The sequence below is a fragment of the Oncorhynchus mykiss genome, chromosome 32, assembly GCF_013265735.2.
Source record: "Oncorhynchus mykiss isolate Arlee chromosome 32, USDA_OmykA_1.1, whole genome shotgun sequence".
Lineage (NCBI taxonomy): Eukaryota > Metazoa > Chordata > Actinopteri > Salmoniformes > Salmonidae > Oncorhynchus > Oncorhynchus mykiss.
In genome coordinates, this window is record NC_050572.1 from 39,278,633 (window position 1) to 39,296,837 (window position 18,205).

Genomic DNA, 18,205 nt, shown 5'->3' on the forward strand with positions numbered 1-18,205 from the left:
CCATGATGCAATTCTTGCTATCCTCTTAGTCATCACTTTTGCATGATCTATTATTACTGTTACTTTAAGGGCCAGTTTGCCCCGATGCTTAATCCTGGACTAAAAAGAATGCTCAATCTCTCCATTTAAATATTTTTTTAGTCCATCACACCTAGGCTTAAATCAGTGACAGGTAAAACCATTTTTTAGATGACCAGTATATTCTGTTGTTTTGGATAGTCACCTTGTTGTAACCTACAATTGCAGATTTTGCCTCAACTATTTATTTCTAGGTTCAGTCGTTTTGGTCATTTGCAATAACTGAAATCGGTTCAGTTTACACAGTAAGGCACTTAAACCTATTGAGCTATTTATTTGTTACATTAGTCGTATCATGGACATTTTGACGGAATCACAGCCCTATTTCTCCAATTTCAACAAAGTGTTGCAATTTTAGATTATTACAGCGGTCTACTAATCAATATATTGGCTAGAAGATCGCTGCAATAATCTTAAACAGCAGCGCTTGGTTGAAATTGGAGTAGTATGCATTTATAACCTCGGCGAATTTTGATTAGAGCGATAAGAAATAACAATTTGTTCAATAGCAGATACATTATTTTAAAATCTGGAAAATATATTGAATACATGTTTTACTTATTTAAAGTAAAAAGTAGCCTATAGCCTATGGGGGACTGTCCTGACCCTTTTGACAAGCGCCCTTACGCCTTCCGTTGGCTTGAGCTGCTACCATACCGACGTCAGTGACTGATTGTATGCTAGGGTGAAGATGGCGGAGGCAGCTGCGGCACAACAACACCGCTTTTTCTGTCACTGCTGTAAAGGTGAAATCGACCCTAAATTCCCAGTGAGTTGGTTCAAGTGCTTTTCTTACTTACTTTCCCGTCCGGTTCTGGACCGACGTTTCTGTATCACAAGTAGGCCTAGCTAGCAACGCCTCCCGAAATACATTATAAGAAAATACAACATTTGTATCTGAAACTGAATGTGACTGATTTACTGGAATATTTTCGTTATTAGAATAAGACTTTTTATAAGTGGTATTGCATGGAGAGCGGTTAGATTCATTGTTGCGAAGAAATATGGTGATCCAAATTTCGGGTTTGCGTCTTTGCCATATTTAGAAGCACTACTTTGTCGCCAACTGCATGTGAGAAACATTATTGCCGCATTCATGTGCTTGTGGCAACACGGAAACTCGGAAAAAGTACGACTTGTTAACTGGTTGAACGCGGCACGTGTAGCCTACTTTAACCAGTTAGCAAGTCGGAAATGTCCGGGTTTCCTAGTTCCGACTGTTATGGGAACGCGGCACATGCATGAAAAGGGGATGGGTGCTTTGGCAGGGTGTCTCTTGTCCGCACACCACTTGAGAGTTTGACGACCAGATGATTTAATGTTTTTTTTTTTTTTACATTGACATGAACGCGCATCCTAAAGTTAGTGGACAAGTATGTTCCTTTGTATTTTCACATCATAATGATTTGAAATATACATATTTTTTCCCCCTCAAGGAATTCACTTGCCCCAGGTGTGAGTCCGATTTCATTGAGGAGTTGTCAGAAGACTCCAGGTAAAATGTTACGTTTGTTTGCATGCTGTTCTGCTTATAGTGGGCCTATATTTGAATTGCAATGCCATAACTGGAGTATTTTAGGTATATTATTATGTGCAGTTGCTGATACATCTGATATAATATACATTAGATACATTCAATTATAACACGTTTCAATAAAAAAAATATTGTATTTGCGTTTCTCTTAATGTGTTAATTTACAATAATTCAATTGACTCTTAAGTTTATGAGATTTATTTTGTCTTTGTCCTTCAGTCTCTTGGAGAACAGCAGCACTGCAGAGGCCAATGATGATGCAGGCACACTCTTTTCAGAGGTACCTATATGTCCTCCCAAGTTATCTTGGTCTTTTTCTATCCTTTTCCTCATCTTCGACTTTAATCTGAATTTACTGGTCTGCTCTCCTTCCTCCAAGCTGTGGCAGCTGCTGTTTATGGAACGCTCTGCCCTCCTCTCGGACCCCTCCGCCTATGAGTCTGACCCGAGCCAACTACAGGCTGCCCCAGCCAGTGATGCAGTGGATGACGAACTGGAGGGCCCTTCTGTGGACCCTGTGGGCACAGAGCCTTTGGAGCCTGAACCGGAACGCCCCTCTCGCCCGCCTAGCCAGGGGAGGCGACAGTCCCGCGCGCCAGCAGTGGAGGGGTTAGTGGAGATGCCCAATTGCCCATCACTGATCTTGATCTGTCTACAGTGTAACGTCATTACCTTTATCCACTCACTCTCTATTATGGTTTTGCCCCATGCTTCAAGGTCCAGGCAGGTATAGCTGATGGCTTTTATTTCAGTTGGACCTAAAGCCACCTTAGTGGCAACGACCACTGATTTTGCACAGTTATCTGCCTCTCTATGGCAGTTTTTAGGAAGCTATTCTCACTACTCAAGAGCCTGTATTGATATTGAGTCCTTGTACTGTTGCATAATAACATCACATAACACCAATTCACGAATGGTGTTATATCGTCAAAGTTGTCCAAAATGAAATCTTTCCTTTCAGTTTATCACACACTATCATTTCACATATTAACTCCAATATACTGTATTTCAAATATTAATATACTATTAATATACTATTTTGTCCTAAAATGTATTACACTGTAATAACATAAGGGGATCCCAAACTTTTTTGGCTCACAACCCCATTTTGATATCTGAAAATTCTCACAACCCCAATCGTGAAAAAAAAAATGTAGTTAACAACCAATGTTTTTTAATGTGGGGCTATGGCAGTCAATTGAAAAACATTCTTACAGTATTTCTGATTGTCTTCTCAACTCACCACCACATACCTTTTAATGTGGGGCTATGACAGTCAATTGCAAATTAGTCTGACATAATGTATCTTATCTCACCACCACTAATTAGATGGGTGTGCTTGATGCATGTCAACAGTGCGCAACTCATCTCTGCAGTTACATCCAACCTAGATCGATATTTGGCTTTAATGCAGACAAGGGCACTGAATCCAGCTTCACACAGATATGAGCTCGCGAAGGCTACCACGAGTTTTATGGTGCTTTTAACACAACTGGAAACTCTGAAAAATACAAGATCAAATCATTACGTCAGTGATCTTCAGGTTGGAAAGTCTGAGCTCTAGAAAGAGACCAGAGTTCCTGAGTTGGAAGTCCGAGTTGGATGAGCGTTCAAAATAATTTCCCCAGTCGGAGCTCGTTTTTTGTCCCCCATTTCCCAGTTGTCTTGAACGCTCGGAAGTCGTAGATTTCCCAGTTCCGAGTTCCCAATTGTTTTGTGCATGGCATTAATGCTCAGAGGGAGATGGCAGTGTATTTATTCCCTTTAAGTCGAATCCCCGAGCTTACATGGTAAAAATTGTTCGTTCTGCCCCTGTACAAGACAGTTAACACACTATTCCTAGGCCGTCATTGTAAATAAGAATTGGTTCTTAACTGACTTGCCTAGTTAAATAAAGGTTCAATTAAAAAAGTAACTCTGGAACCAAAACTCCTCTATAGTGACCCGTGAATGCATTCGGTCACATGACAACTCAATTTCACTTACCAGCATGTCAACTGAGCCAGGATCACAGTCAAACGGATTGGGAAGTAGGTCCCAAAGTGCTCTTCCAAGCGTTGGAGGTGAGCAGTCATCACTCGTGTGGGACACTTACTGATGCTGTTTTCTGTTTAGAAACATGCACAGCTGAGGGAAGGGGGTATGGTTCGCTTTTCTTCTAAATCCACTGATTCAGGCACTCATCTGTAGATTGTTTTTGCATTTCCCCTGCATGCTTGCGTTCAGTTCGTTCAGGTTCCAAAATATGTCTGTTACTTAAGCAAGGAGACACACTTCCTTCTCATTACACAGAAAGTCAAGTCTTTCCAACACTCCCCCTCGAAAACCATCAAGCCTCATGTGAAATAGAATATTGTCATCCTCTGATCCCATATCGCCACATAGTTTTGCAAACAGTCGTGCACACAGTGGATGTAGTTTACAGGGGTGATTTTTAGCATGTAAATCTTGGTGGGGCAAACTGCCCAAAAAAGTTTACATGCATGCCAGCAAAGCCACGATACAACACAACACTAAACAATGCATTAATTGCACTATAACGGTGACAAACGGTACCCACAAACTGTTACACCATACATAAAGCTGTCCAAAACTGCAGAGTCCCAACACCTTACCACTGCTACACCTGGCTATCAGCGGAGCCTTGTCTGGCAGCGAAACAGTTCATTCTGCCTCATTTATTGCCTTTAAAAAAAGCATAGCTGATATGGGTGACTTGCTTAAATACATGTGCTTTCTACTGACAATTGAGATGTTCAAACTGGCATAAGGGGACAACGAACGGATAAAGAAGCCATCTGTAATTTCGATTAAGACACTAATGAGCAAGCTAGGACGGATGTAGTCAATATAACTATTTGTTCAGCACTTTTGAAATGTACAGCGACAGAATTCAGAACATGGGCCGTTCTTACAGTGTTCTCCCTAAAAACAAGTCAGAACAGTAGGATAAATAAAGGGGGCATATAAGCAGACAATGAAAGCTCTTAGAATATTCGATGATTACATTTCTCTAAAACAGGCTGTAGGCTAAATGCCAAGTCAGAACAGTAGGCTAAGCTATGAGGGGGAAAGGGAGCAAATCTTTTGGGTGAGGCACATGGGCTACTAACATCTTACAACACAACATATTATTACTTTCTTAGCTACAGTATACATATATCCCTGGCATATTGCAGCATTTATGCAGCAGCATACAATACATTTTTGGACTCACCTTGTTGTGCTGTGCTCATTTGAACAGGAAGGTGTGGCATCAAAGTCTGGCATTCTCTGGTTTTATAGTGCTTTCAAGACATCTGTGAACTCTGACAAAAACAAGGTCAAATCATGACGTCAGTGATCTTCAGGTCAAAGCTCTCGAAAGAGGCCCGAGTTTCCCACTTGGAATTATGAGTTGGATGGCCGTTCAAAACGTATTTTCCCAGTCAGAGGTAGTTTTTTTCAGAGTTTCCAGTTGTCTTGAACTAACTGAAGTCTGAGATTTCCCAGTTCCGAGTTTCCAGTTGTTTCGAACGCGTCAGAAGTCATGCTGGATTGACAGCATGGCCATTGTTGAATGTTGATCCTTTTAAGCTTGGAAAAGAGACCCTTAAACCCAAACTTGGGCACTTCAAATACAATTTTATTCGTCACATACACATGGTTAGCAGATGGTAATGCGAGTGTAGCGAAATGCTTGTGCTTCTAGTTCACAACAGTGCAGTAATATCTAACAAGTAATCTAACAATTCCACAACAACTACCTAATACACACATCTGAAGGGATGGAATAAGAAAATGCACATATAAATATATGGATGAGCGATGGCCGAGCGGCATAGGCAAGATGGTATAAGATACAGTATATACATATGAGATGAGTAATGTAAAATATGTAAACTTTATTAAAGTGGTATTATTTAAAGTGATTAGTGATACATTTATTGAAGTGGCTGGAGTTGAGTCAGTATGTTGGCAGCAGCCACTCAATGTTAGTGGTGGCTGTTTAACAGTCTGATGGCCTTGAGATAGAAGCTGTTTTTCAGTCTCTCTGTCCCAGCTTTGATGCACCTGTACTGACCTCGCCTTCTGGATGATAGCGGGGTGAACAGGCAGTGGCTCGGGTGGTTGTTGTCCTTGATGATCTTTATGGCCTCCCTGTGACATCGGGTGGTGTAGGTGTCCTGGAGGGCAGGTAGTTTGCCCCCGGTGATGCGTTGTGCAGACCTCACTACCCTCTGGAGAGCCTTGCGGTTGTGGGCGGAGCAGTTGCCATACCAGGCTGTGATACAGCCAGAAAGGATGCTCTCGGTTGTGCTTCTGTAAAAGTTTGTGAGTGCTTTTGGTGACAAGCCAAATTTCTTCAGCCTCCTGAGGTTGAAGAGGCGCTGCTGTCTGTGTGGGTGGACCAATTCAGTTTGTCCGTGATGTGAATGCCGAGGAACTTAACTTACTACCCTCTCCACTACTGTCCCGTCGATGTGGATAGGGGGGGTGCTCCCTCTGCTGTTTCCTGAAGTCCATGATCATCTCCTTTCTTTTGTTGACGTTTAGTGAGAGGTTATTTTCTTGACACCACACTCAGAGGGACCTCACCTCCTCTCTGTAGGCCGTCTCGTCGTTGTTGGTAATCAAGCCTACCACTGTAGTGTCGTCCGCAAACTAACTTGATGATTGAGTTGGAGGCGTGCATGGCCACGCAGTCGTGGGTGAACAGGGAGTACAGGAGAGGGCTCAGAACGCACCCTTGTGGGGCCCCAGTGAGGATCAGCGGGGTGGCGATGTTGTTACCTACCCTCACCACCTGGGGGCGGCCTGTCAGGAAGTCCAGTACCCTGTTGCACAGTGCGGGGTCAAGATCCAGGGTCTCAAGCTTAATGACAAGTTTGGAGGATACTATGGTGTTAAATGCTGAGCTGTAGTCAATGAACCGCATTCTCACATAGGTGTTCCTCTTGTCCAGATGGGTTAGGGCAGTGTGGTTGCGATTGCGTCGTCTGTGGACCTATTGGGGCGGTAAGCAAATTGGAGTGGGTCTAGGGTGTCAGGTAGGGTGGAGGTGATATGGTCCTTGACTAGTCTCTCAAAGCACTTCATGATGACGGAGGTGAGTGCTACGGGGTGATCGTTGTTTAGCTCAGTTACCTTAGCTTTCTTGGGAACAGGAACAATGGTGGCCCTCTTGAAGCATGTGGGGACAGCAGACTGGGATAAGGATTGATTGAATATGTCCGTAAACACACCAGCCAGCTGGTCTGCGCATGCTCTGAGGACGCGGCTGGGGATGCCGTCTGGGCCTGCAGCCTTGCGAGGGTTAACACGTTTAAATGTTTTACTCACGTCGGCTGCAGTGAGGAAGAGTCCGCAGGTTTTGGGCGGGCTGTGTCAGTGGCACTGTATTGTCCTCAAAGCGAGCAAAGAAGTTATTTAGTTTGTCAGAGAGCAAGACATCCTGGCCCGCGACGTGGCTGGTTTTCTTTTTGTAATCCGTGATTGACTGTAGACCCTGCCACATACCTCTTGTGTCTGAGCCGTTGAATTGCGACTCTACTTTGTCACTATACTGACGCTTAGTTTGTTAGATTGCCTTACAGAGGGAATAGCTACACTGTTTGTATTCGGTCATGTTTCAGGTCACCTTGCCCTGGTTAAAAGCAGTGGTTTGCGCTTTCAGTTTCGCGCGAATGCTGCCATCAATCCACGGTTTCTGGTTTGGGAATGTTTTAATAGTTACTGTGGGTATGACATCGGCGATGCACTTTCTAATGAACTCGCTCACCGAATCAGCGTATTCGCCAATGCTGTTGTTGGACGCAATGCGGAACATATCCCAGTCCACGTGATTCGGACATATTCCCAGTCATCTTTCCATGGTTAAATGTGGTGGTTTGCGCTTTTTTGCGCGAATACCGCCATCCATCAGCGGTTTCTGGTTAGGGTAGGTTTTAATAGTCACAGTGGGTACAACATCTGCACTGCACTTCCTTATAAACTCACTCACTGAGTCAGCGTATAAATCAATGTTATTCTGTGAGGCTGCCCTGATTATTTCCCGGTCTGCGTGATCAAAACAATCTTGAAGCCTGTATTCCGATTGGTCAGACCAGCGTTGAATGGTTCTTGTCACGGTTACACCCTGTTTGCATTTTGGAGCTGCCTTACTCAAGAAAGCAAAAAAGAGACCATGGTTGTATGTGGTTTTATTAACTCAATATTTTTTGCAAACTGATATGTGACACTTATTAATGCAAAAATAACACGCAAAACAGGAAACACCCCCCCAAAAACAGGTGGCTCTAAACAGGTGGCTCTGCCCCACCTGCCCTGAATGACAGGTTGCCACTGTTTTTTACAATCGAAGTTGGACCTACCTGCTGCAGTATATCTCAGAGATCTGTGCTCAGCCCTTTTGCCGCCAGTTGCTCTCGGTGCATCATAGAATGCATCCATATGGCAGAGGGAGACACATTCATAACTAGAGTGCAGAGGCCTGGAGCCCCATCTATGCAAAAGCCCACCATTCAATCCCATGGAATCTGTTTTTCACTGAACATCCCCTGTGCTGTTTCATGCTCGGGAATTGTTTTCATGTATAGCATCCCCCGACATGTATAGTGAACAAAAGTCAATGCATGGCAATCTTGGACCTCACACCTCACGTTTATTTGGAGAGCATAAGCTGGGGAGTTTTTGAGTCGTTCAGTCAGTTTACACTTGATTGCTAGCAATAGCATACATTCTTTGTTTAACAGTGTTATCTGACAAAATGATTGATGTGAGTTTCTGAGCCTCTGCCTCCCCACACATTGTTTTCACCATAACAGTTGCAGTCGGTAATATCAAAGTCTCTGTAATAGTGTGGTGTTTCATAATGTAGTGGGCCTAGCAATTTACTGTGGGAATGAGTCAAGTGCAACGGTCAAGTGCGGCCTTTTCCAATGATCAAAGGGCGCACTCTGGGTGAATTTTATTTTTTAGATTTCAATCATTTTCATTTATATTTTTAAGGTTAATCACATTACAATGATTTTGAGATACAAAGGTGATATTATAACAAAAAAAAAATCCAGGATTTTGGAAATTCTCTCATGACCCCATTTTCATATCAGGCGACCCCTAGTTTGGGAACCGCTCAACATACGTTGTTACATGATATTACATTGTTATTACACTCAAATAGGTATTCTCTGTCCGTCGTGCCTTCAGAAAGTATTCATACCCCTTGACTTATTACACATTTTGTTGTGTTTACAGCCTGAATTCAAAATGGATTCAGTATTTTTTTCTCTCTCACCCATCTACACACTATACCCCATAATGACAAAGTGAAAACATGTTTTTAGAAAATTGTGCAAAATTATTGAAAATTAAATACAGAAATATCAAATTTACTTAAGCATTCACATGACTGTCTATACATGTTAGAATCACCTTTGGCAGCGATTACAGCGCTGAGTCTTTCTGGGTAAGTCTCTAAGAGCTTTCTTTCTACTCCTGGATTGTACAATATTTTTTGTTGTTGATCATTGCTAGACAGCCATTTGCAATCTTGCCATAGATTTTCAAGACAGTTTAAGTCAAAACTGTAACTAGGCCACTCAGGAACATTCAATGTAGTCTTGGTAAGCAGCTCCAGTGTATATTTGGGCTTGTGTTTTAGGTTATTGTCCTGCTGAAAGGTGAATCTGTCTCACAGTGTCTGTTGGAAAGCAGGTTTATGCCTGTGCTTAGCTCTATTTCATTTATTTTTATCCTAAAGACTCCCTAGTCCTTGCCAATGACAAGCATGATGCAGCCACCACCATGCTTGAAAATATGAAAAGTGGTATTCAGTGATATGTTGTTGGATTTGTACAGAGTTGAGGTAGTTGTTTAAAAAATCATGTTAAACACTATTATTGCACACACAATGAGTCCATGCAACTTATTATGTGACTTGTTAAGCACATTTTTACTTCTGGACTTATTTAGGCATGCCATAACAAAGGGGTTGAATACTTATTGACTCAAGACATTTAAGCTTTTCATTTTTTAAAATTAATTTCTAAAAATGTCTTAAAACATCATTCCCCTTTGACATTATGGGATTTTGTGTGTAGGCTAGTGACACAAAATCTCAATTTCATAAATTTTAAATGTTCAGGCTGTAACACAAATTAAAGGCACTGTAGGTGCAAAAAAGATTGAATGTCTTTATCCTTTTCTACAGTATTGTGCAGCAGTTTTTGGCTGGCCTGTTTGCCAACAATGGAAATCCAGGTGTCGCACCAGCTACACTGTAAATAAGTATATATCTTTTTAACCTCAGAATTATTTTTGTTCATTACTTTGACTCTTAAGTAATTCTAAACATCTCTCTCTCTCTCGCTCACTCTCAGGTCTGGCATGTTCCATTCAAATCCAGGGGACTATGCCTGGGGTCAGGGAGGTCTAGACGCAGTTATCACAGAGGTCAGTGATGTCACCAGGCACAAAATCTTAAGATTGCGACTCAGCGTGCTGGCGTGATTAAAGCCATCTCTGTTTCTTCATTTCTCAATTCCCTCCACTCCTCTAGTTGTTAGGTCAGTTTGAGAGCACAGGTCCACCTCCTGCAGAGAAGGAGATGATCTCATCCCTCCCCACAGTCAACATCTCTCAAGAACAGACAGGTGGGTTCCAACCAAGCCGCAACACCAAACCCATAGGCTACCAGTTACAGCATCTATGGGAGAAGAGGGTGTGTATCTTGCTCAGTAGTAGTGTGCGTTATACCACCTGTCAAATAGATTCTCAAATTTGTGACTATTTTGTTGCATTCTGAAAAAGAAAAGGTGATGGCTTATTTGTTTTTTTCCTAAGGGGATCTTTACCCAGATCAGGCACCAATGCCAGCACTACTAGTCAATATTCTCTCTCTTTATTCTAAAATGTACACAATGAATGAAACCCCCCCCCGTACCTCTTCCTCAGACACAAGACTGGAGTGTCCAGTATGTAGGGAGGAGTACTCCGTGGGAGAGTCTGTCAAACAGCTGCCCTGCCTCCATTATTTCCACAGTGACTGCATAGTGCCATGGCTCAAACTGGTAAGCAGGGGGAGTGTTGGCTGACAGTCAATAGGGGTTACAACACCACTATTTAATTTGCCATGGAAGGTAGGTTAGTTATTTTTTAATTGGGGTCACATATCTTGACGTAAGGTAGGGTATTTGGTTATGTTGCTCTGGATGTAACTTTGCGCCACACACAGGGGCAGTTTCCTGAACACAGATTAAGCCTAATCCTGGACTAAAAAGCAAGATCAATAGAACGTTTCCATTGAAAGCACTTGTTAGTCCAGTACTAGACTTAATCTGTTAAGCATGTTTTTCCAAGTCTGTTTGTGTATATCTCCCACAGCACGATACATGTCCTGTGTGTCGTAAAAGTCTTGACGGCGTCGACCAGAGCATCCAGCCCCCACCAGAACCCCCAGAGCCCCCCCCTCCATCAGGACAGACCCTCAGGGGGAGAGACGGGCTATTTGAGGTTTAGGTCTCCCTCGCTTCTACTTCTCTGGCATCTCTTCTTCCCTTTTTTTCCTTCTGAACGAGGCTCACCTCTCCTCATGCCTCGTCATCCATCGCTCCTTCTTTGACCACACATTTATTGAAGAGAGATTTCAATTCAACTGTGCCTCATTATCACAATTATGCTTGCTTCGAAAAATCACCTCACAATGCTTTCACCCACAGATCACTGTACATTTCCTGGGGAACTGTGATTGAGGTGAGAAAGATCCAATATGCCTGCAATATAACCTCACCTGCAAATGGTTCCAACTGTTTTCTGACAAAATGTTATGGATTCAATTTGTCCCTTCGTAGAGGCATTTCACCTGTTCTGAATGTCTATTAAAAACAAATGAACTGACATCATTGAGCCATAGGGACGTGACAAATGTGATGAAATTAGGAGAGTTTGGGAAAATCCTGAAAGGTGAGCTGAACTCACTCTCTTGCATTGTTGATCTGGATAAGAGAATTTCCCTACTCTGTTCTCTCTGACCTGCTTTCTCCTGAAGGGTGTACTTGTTCACTTCATGGATTTGAAAGGAAATTACTGGTATATGGAAACTCCTAGGCCATGCCTAAACCAATCCAAAGCTTTTACATTTGTGGAGAGTCGTGAACGAATGCAAACTTCGGGAGGAAGGAGAGGTTATTGGGAATGCAACCACAGGGAGAATCTCAATTGCATACTTGCGTCCTCTCTACTTCTCAAAATCCATTGGAGGAGAGGATCAGAGGGGCGGGATCTTTGAAACTCTTCCCCCGTCTCCCACTTCCTCATATTAGTTAATAATGTCCACCTCTCTTTATGTCCCCTATTAAAGCCTAATGCTGTGTTCTTCACACTATCCACCTCCTTCCTGTTACATTATGCACTTTCCTAATGCATTAGTCTTTTACCTCTTTCTATCATTTTGATTTTGAATGATAAGTACAAGTCACAGCAACAAAAAAAAAAACATGTTTTTAATATTGAATATTTAATATTGATTTGCCTATATATGTATTGGTATGTACACTGCTCAAAAAAATAAAAGGGAACACTTAAACAACACAATGTAACTCCAAGTCAATCACACTTCTGTGAAATCAAACTGTCCACTTAGGAAGCAACACTGATTGACAATACATTTCACATGCTGTTGTGCAAATGGAATAGACAACAGGTGGAAATTATAGGCAATTAGCAAGACACCCCCAATAAAGGAGTGTTTCTGCAGGTGGTGACCACAGGACCACTTCTCAGTTCCTATGCTTCCTGGCTGATGTTTTGGTCACTTTTGAATGCTGGCGGTGCTTTCACTCTAGTGGTAGCATGAGACGGAGTCTACAACCCACACAAGTGGCTCAGGTAGTGCAGCTCATCCAGGATGGCACATCAATGCGAGCTGTGGCAAGAAGGTTTGCTGTGTCTGTCAGCGTAGTGTCCAGAGCATGGAGGCGCTACCAGGAGACAGGCCAGTACATCAGGAGATGTGGAGGAGGCTGTAGGAGGGCAACAACCCAGCAGCAGGACCGCTACCTCCGCCTTTGTGCAAGGAGGAGCAGGAGGAGCACTGCCAGAGCCCTGCAAAATGACCTCCAGCAGGCCCCAAATGTGCATGTGTCTGCTCAAACAGTCAGAAACAGACTCCATGAGGGTGGTATGAGGGCCCGACGTCTAGAGGTGGGGGTTGTGCTTACAGCCCAACACCGTGCAGGACGTTTGGCATTTGCCAGAGAACACCAAGATTGGCAAATTCGCCACTGGCGCCCTGTGCTCTTCACAGATGAAAGCAGGTTCACACTGAGCACGTGACAGACGTGACAGTCTGGAGACGCAGTGGAGAACGTTCTGCTGCCTGCAACATCCTCCAGCATGACCGGTTTGGTGTTGGGTCAGTCATGGTGTGGGGTGGCATTTCTTTGGGGGGCCGCACTCCATGTGCTCGCCAGAGGTAGCCTGACTGCCATTAGGTACCGATATGAGATCCTCAGACCCCTTGTGAGACTATATGCTGGTGTGGTTGGCCCTGGGTTCCTCCTGGGTTCCTCCTAATGCAAGACAATACTAGACCTCATGTGGCTGGAGTGTGTCAGTAGTTCCTGCAAGAGGAAGGCATTGATGCTATGGACTGGCCCGCCCGTTCCCCAGACCTGAATCCAATTGAGCACATCTGGGACATCATGTCTCGCTCCATCCACCAACGCCACGTTGCACCACAGACTGTCCAGGAGTTGGCGGATGCTTTAGTCCAGGTCTGGGAGGAGATCCCTCAGGAGACCATCCGCCACCTCATCAGGAGCATGCCCAGGCGTTGTAGGGCGGTCATACAGGCACGTGGAGGCCACACACACACTGCTGAGCCTCATTTTGACTTGTTTTAAAGGACATTACATCAAAGTTGGATCAGCCTGTCGTGTGGTTTTCCACTTTAATTTTGAGTGTGACTCCAAATCCAGAACTCCATGGGTTGATAAATTTGATTTCCATTGATAATTTGTGTGATTTTGTTGTCAGCACATTCAACTATGTAAAGAAAAAAGTATTTAATAAAAATATTTCATTCATTCAGATCTAGGATGTGTTATTTTAGTGTTCCCTTTATTTTTTTGAGCAGTGTATATACAGTGGGACAAAAAAAGTATTTAGTCAGCCACCACTTGCGCAAGTTCTCCCACTTAAAAATTACGAGAGAGGCCTGTAATTTTCGTCATAGGTACACTTCAACTATGACAGACAAAATGAGAAAAAAAAATCCTGAAAAATGTTAATGAATTTATTTGCAAATTATAGTGGAAAATAAGTATTTGGTCAATAACAAAAGTTTATCTCAATACTTTGTTATATACCCTTTGTTGGCAATGACAGAGGTCAAATGTTTTCAGTAAATCTTCACACACTGTTGCTGGTATTTTGGCCCATTCCTCCATGCAGATCTCCTCTAGAGCAGTGATGTTTTGGGGCTGTTGCTGAGCAACACGGACTTTCAACTCCCTCCAAAGATTTTCTATGGGGTTGAGATCTGGAGACTGGCTAGGCCACTCCAGGACCTTGAAATGCTTCTTACGAAGCCACTCCTTCGTTGCCCGGGCGGTGTGTTTAGGATCATTGTCATGCTGAAAGACCCAGCCACGTTTCATCTTCAATGCCCTTGCTGATGGAAGGAGGTTTTCACTCAAAATCTCACGATACATGGCCCCATTCATTCTTTCCTTTACACGGATCAGTCGTCCTGGGCCCTTTGCAGAAAAACAGCCCCAAAGCATGATGTTTCCACCCGCATGCTTCACAGTAGGTATGGTGTTCTTTGGATGCAACTCAGCATTCTTTGTCCTCCAAACACGACGAGTTTAGTTTTTACCAAAAAGTTATATTTTGGTTTCATCTGAGCCATATGACATTCTCCCGGATCATCCAAATGCTCTCTAGCAAACTTCAGACGGGCCTGGACATGTCCTGGCTTAAGCAGGGGGACACGTCTGGCACTGCAGGATTTGAGTCCCTGGTGGCGTAGTGTGTTACTGGTGGTAGGCTTTGTTACTTTGGTCCCAGCTCTCTGCAGGTCATTCACTAGGTCCCCCCGTGTGGTTCTGTTTTTTTTGCTCACCGTTCTTGTGATCATTTTGACCCCACGGGGTGAGATCTTGTGTAGAGCCCCAGATCGAGGGAGATTATCAGTGGTCTTGTATGTCTTCCATTTCCTAATAATAGCTCCCACAGTTGATTTCTTCAAACCAAGCTGCTTACCTATTGCAGATTGTTTTCCCAGCCGGGTGCAGGTCTACAATTTTGTTTCTGGTGTCCTTTGACAGCTCTTTGGTCTTGGCCATATTGGAGTTTGGAGTGTGACTGTTTGAGGTTGTGGACAGGTGTCTTTTATACTGATAACAAGTTCAAACAGGTGCCATTAATACAGGTAACGAGTGGAGGACAGAGGAGGCTCTTAAAGAAGAAGTTACAGGTCTGTGAGAGCCAGAAATCTTGCTTGTTTGTAGGTGACCAAATACTTATTTTCCACCATAATTTGCAAATAAATTCATAAAAAATCCTACAATGTGATTTTCTGGATTTTTTTCTCTCATTTTGTTTGTCATAGTTGAAGTGTACCTATGATGAAAATGACAGGCCTCTCATCTTTTTAAGTGGGAGAACTTGCACAATTGGTGGCTGACTAAATACTTTTTTTGTCCCACTGTATATACACTGCTCAAAAAAAAATCTCCCTCCCTCCCCTCCCTCTCTCTCTTCTTCTCTCTCTCTCGCATTGGTCTCCCTCTCCCCTCTCTCCCTCTCCCATCCCTCTCTCTCCCCTCCCTCTCTTTCTCTCCCCTCCCTCCCCTCCCTCTCTCTCTTCTTCTCTCTCTCTCGCCTTGGTCTCCCTCTCCCCTCCCTCCCTATTTTTCTCCCCTCCCTCCCTCCCTCTATCCCCCCTCCCTCCCTCCCTCTCTCCCCCGTCCCTCTCTCCCCTCCCTCCCTCTCTCCCTCCCTCTCTCCCCTCCCTCTCCCCTCTCTCTCCCCTCCCTCTCTCTCCCCTCCCTCTCTCTCCCCTCCCTCCCTCTCTCTCTCTCCCTCCCTCTCTCTCTCTCAATCTCCCTCCCCCTCTCTCTCTCCTTCCCTCCCTCCTTCCTCCCTCCCTGGTCTCCCTCTCCCATCCCTCTCTCTCCCCTCCCTCTTTCTCTCCCCTCCCTCCTCTCTCCCTCCCCTCCCTCCCTATTTTCTCCCCCCCCTCCCTCTCCCTTCCCCCCTCCCTCTCCCTTCCCCCCTCCCTCTCCCTTCCCCCCTCCCTCTCTCTTCCCCCCTCCCTCTCTCTTCTCCCCCTCCCTCTCTCTTCTCCCCCTCCCTCTCTCTTCTCCCTCTCCCTTCCCCCCTCCCTCTCCCTTCCCCCCTCCCTCTCTCTTCCCCCCTCCCTCTCTCTTCTCCCCCTCCCTCTCTCTTCTCCCTCTTCCCCCCCTCCCTCTCTCCCCCCCTCCCTCTCTCCCTCCCCCCTCCCTCTCTCCCTCCCCCCTCCCTCTCTCCCTCCCCCCTCCCTCTCTCTCCCTTCCCCCCCTCCCTCTCTCTCCCTTCCCCCCCCTCCCTCCCCCCTCCCTCTCTCTCCCTTCCCCCCTCCCCCTCTCTCCCTCTCTCTCCCTTCCCCCCTCCCCCCTCCCCCTCTCTCCCTTCCCCCCCTCCCTCTCTCTCCCTTCCCCCCCTCCCTCTCTCTCCCTTCCCCCCTCCCTCTCTCTCCCTTCCCCTCCCCCCTCCCTCTCTCCATCCCTCTCTCCCCCCTCCCTCCCTCTCTCCCCCCTCCCTCCCTCTCTCCCCCCTCCCTCCCTCCCTCTCTCCCCCCTCCCTCTCTCCCCCCCTCCCTCCCTCCCTCTCTCCCCCCTCCCCCCTCCCCCTCCCTCTCTCACTCCCCCCTCCCTCTCTCTCTCCCCCCTCCCTCCCTCCCTCTCTCCCCCCCTCCCTCTCTCCCCTCCCCCCCTCCCTCCCTCCCCCCCTCCCTCCCTTCCCCCCCTCCCTCCCCCCTCTCCTCTCTCTCCCCCCCCTCTCCTCTCTCTCCCCCCCCTCTCCCCCCTCCCTCCCTCCTCCCTCCCTCCTCCCTCCCTCTCCCTCCCTCCCTCCCTCCCTCCCCCCTCCCTCCCTCTCTCCCCCCTCCCTCTCTCCCTCCCTCCCCCTCCCTCCCTCCCTCCCTCTCTCCCCCCCTCCCTCCTCCCTCCCCCCCTCCCTCTCTCTCCCTCCCTCTCTCTCCCTTCCCCCCTCCCCCTCTCTCCCTCTCTCTCCCTTCCCCCCTCCCCCTCTCTCCCTTCCCCCCCTCCCTCTCTCCCTTCCCCCCCTCCCTCTCCCTTCCCCCTCCCCCCCTCCCTCTCTCTCCCTCCCTCTCCCCCTCCCCCTCCCTCCCTCTCCCCCTCCCTCCCTCTCCTCTCTCCCTCCCTCCCTCTCCTCTCTCCCTCCCTCCCTCTCCTCTCTCTCTCCCCCTCCCTCCCTCTCCTCTCTCCCCCTCCCTCCCTCTCCTCTCTCCCCCTCCCTCCCTCTCCTCTCTCCCTCCCTCCCTCTCCTCTCTCTCTCCCCCTCCCTCCCTCTCCTCTCTCTCTCTCCCCCTCCCTCCCTCTCCTCTCTCTCTCCCTCCCTCTCCTCTCTCTCTCCCTCCCTCTCCTCTCTCTCTCCCTCCCTCTCTTCTCTCTCTCCCCCTCCCTCCCTTCTCTCTCCCCCTCCCTCCCCCCTCTCTCTCCCCCTCCCTCTCCCCCCTCCCTCTCCTCCCTCCCTCTCCTCCCTCTCTCTCCCCCCTCCCTCTCCTCCCTCTCTCTCCCCCCTCCCTCTCCTCCCTCTCTCTCCCCCCTCCCTCTCCTCTCTCTCTCCCCCCTCCCTCTCCTCTCTCTCTCCCCCCTCCCTCTCCTCTCTCTCTCTCCCCCCTCCCTCTCCTCTCTCTCTCTCCCCCCTCCCTCTCCTCTCTCTCTCCCCCTCCCTCCCTCTCCTCTCTCTCCCCCTCCCTCTCCTCTCTCTCTCCCCCCTCTCTCTCCTCTCTCTCCCCCCTCTCTCTCCTCTCTCTCCCCCCTCCCTCTCCTCTCTCTCTCCCCCTCCCTCTCTCCCCCCCTCTCTCTCCTCTCTCCCCCTCCCTCCCTCCCTCCCTCTCTCCCCCCTCCCTCTCTCCCCCCTCCCTCCCTCCCTCTCTCCCCCCCCTCCCCCCCCTCCCTCACTCCCCCCTCCCTCCCTCTCTCCTCCCTCTCTCCCTCCCTCCCTCTCTCCCCTCCCTCCCCCCCTCACTCCCTCCCCCTCCCTCTCTCCCCCCCCCTCCCTCTCTCCCTCCCTCCCTCCCTCTCTCCCCCCCTCCCCCCCTCCCTCCTCCCTCCCTCCCCCCCTCCCTCTCTCTCCCTTACCCCCCTCCCTCTCTCTCCCTTCCCCCCCTCCCTCTCCCTTCCCCCTCCCCCCCTCCCTCTCTCTCCCTCCCCCTCCCTCCCTCTCCCCCTCCCTCCCTCTCCTCTCTCCCTCCCTCCCTCTCCTCTCTCCCTCCCTCCCTCTCCTCTCTCCCTCCCTCTCCTCTCTCTCTCCCCCTCCCTCTCTCTCTCCCCCTCCCTCCCTCTCCTCTCTCCCCCTCCCTCCCTCTCCTCTCTCCCCCTC

At 47.3% G+C, this 18,205-nt stretch overlaps 1 protein-coding gene across 1 annotated transcript; it reads left to right on the forward strand.

Moving 5' to 3' along the window:
• Positions 1–693: 693 nt before the first annotated feature.
• Positions 694–12,181, forward strand: si:ch211-81a5.1 (E3 ubiquitin-protein ligase RNF115-like). Its single transcript, XM_036971015.1, has 10 exons — positions 694–847; positions 1,515–1,573; positions 1,832–1,892; positions 1,992–2,221; positions 9,804–9,872; positions 9,973–10,045; positions 10,152–10,245; positions 10,547–10,662; positions 10,976–11,104; positions 11,311–12,181. The coding sequence occupies exons 1-10, from the start codon at positions 770–772 to the stop codon at positions 11,341–11,343; spliced, it is 942 nt and encodes a 313-aa protein (XP_036826910.1). The 5' UTR covers positions 694–769; the 3' UTR covers positions 11,344–12,181.
• Positions 12,182–18,205: the final 6,024 nt, after the last annotated feature.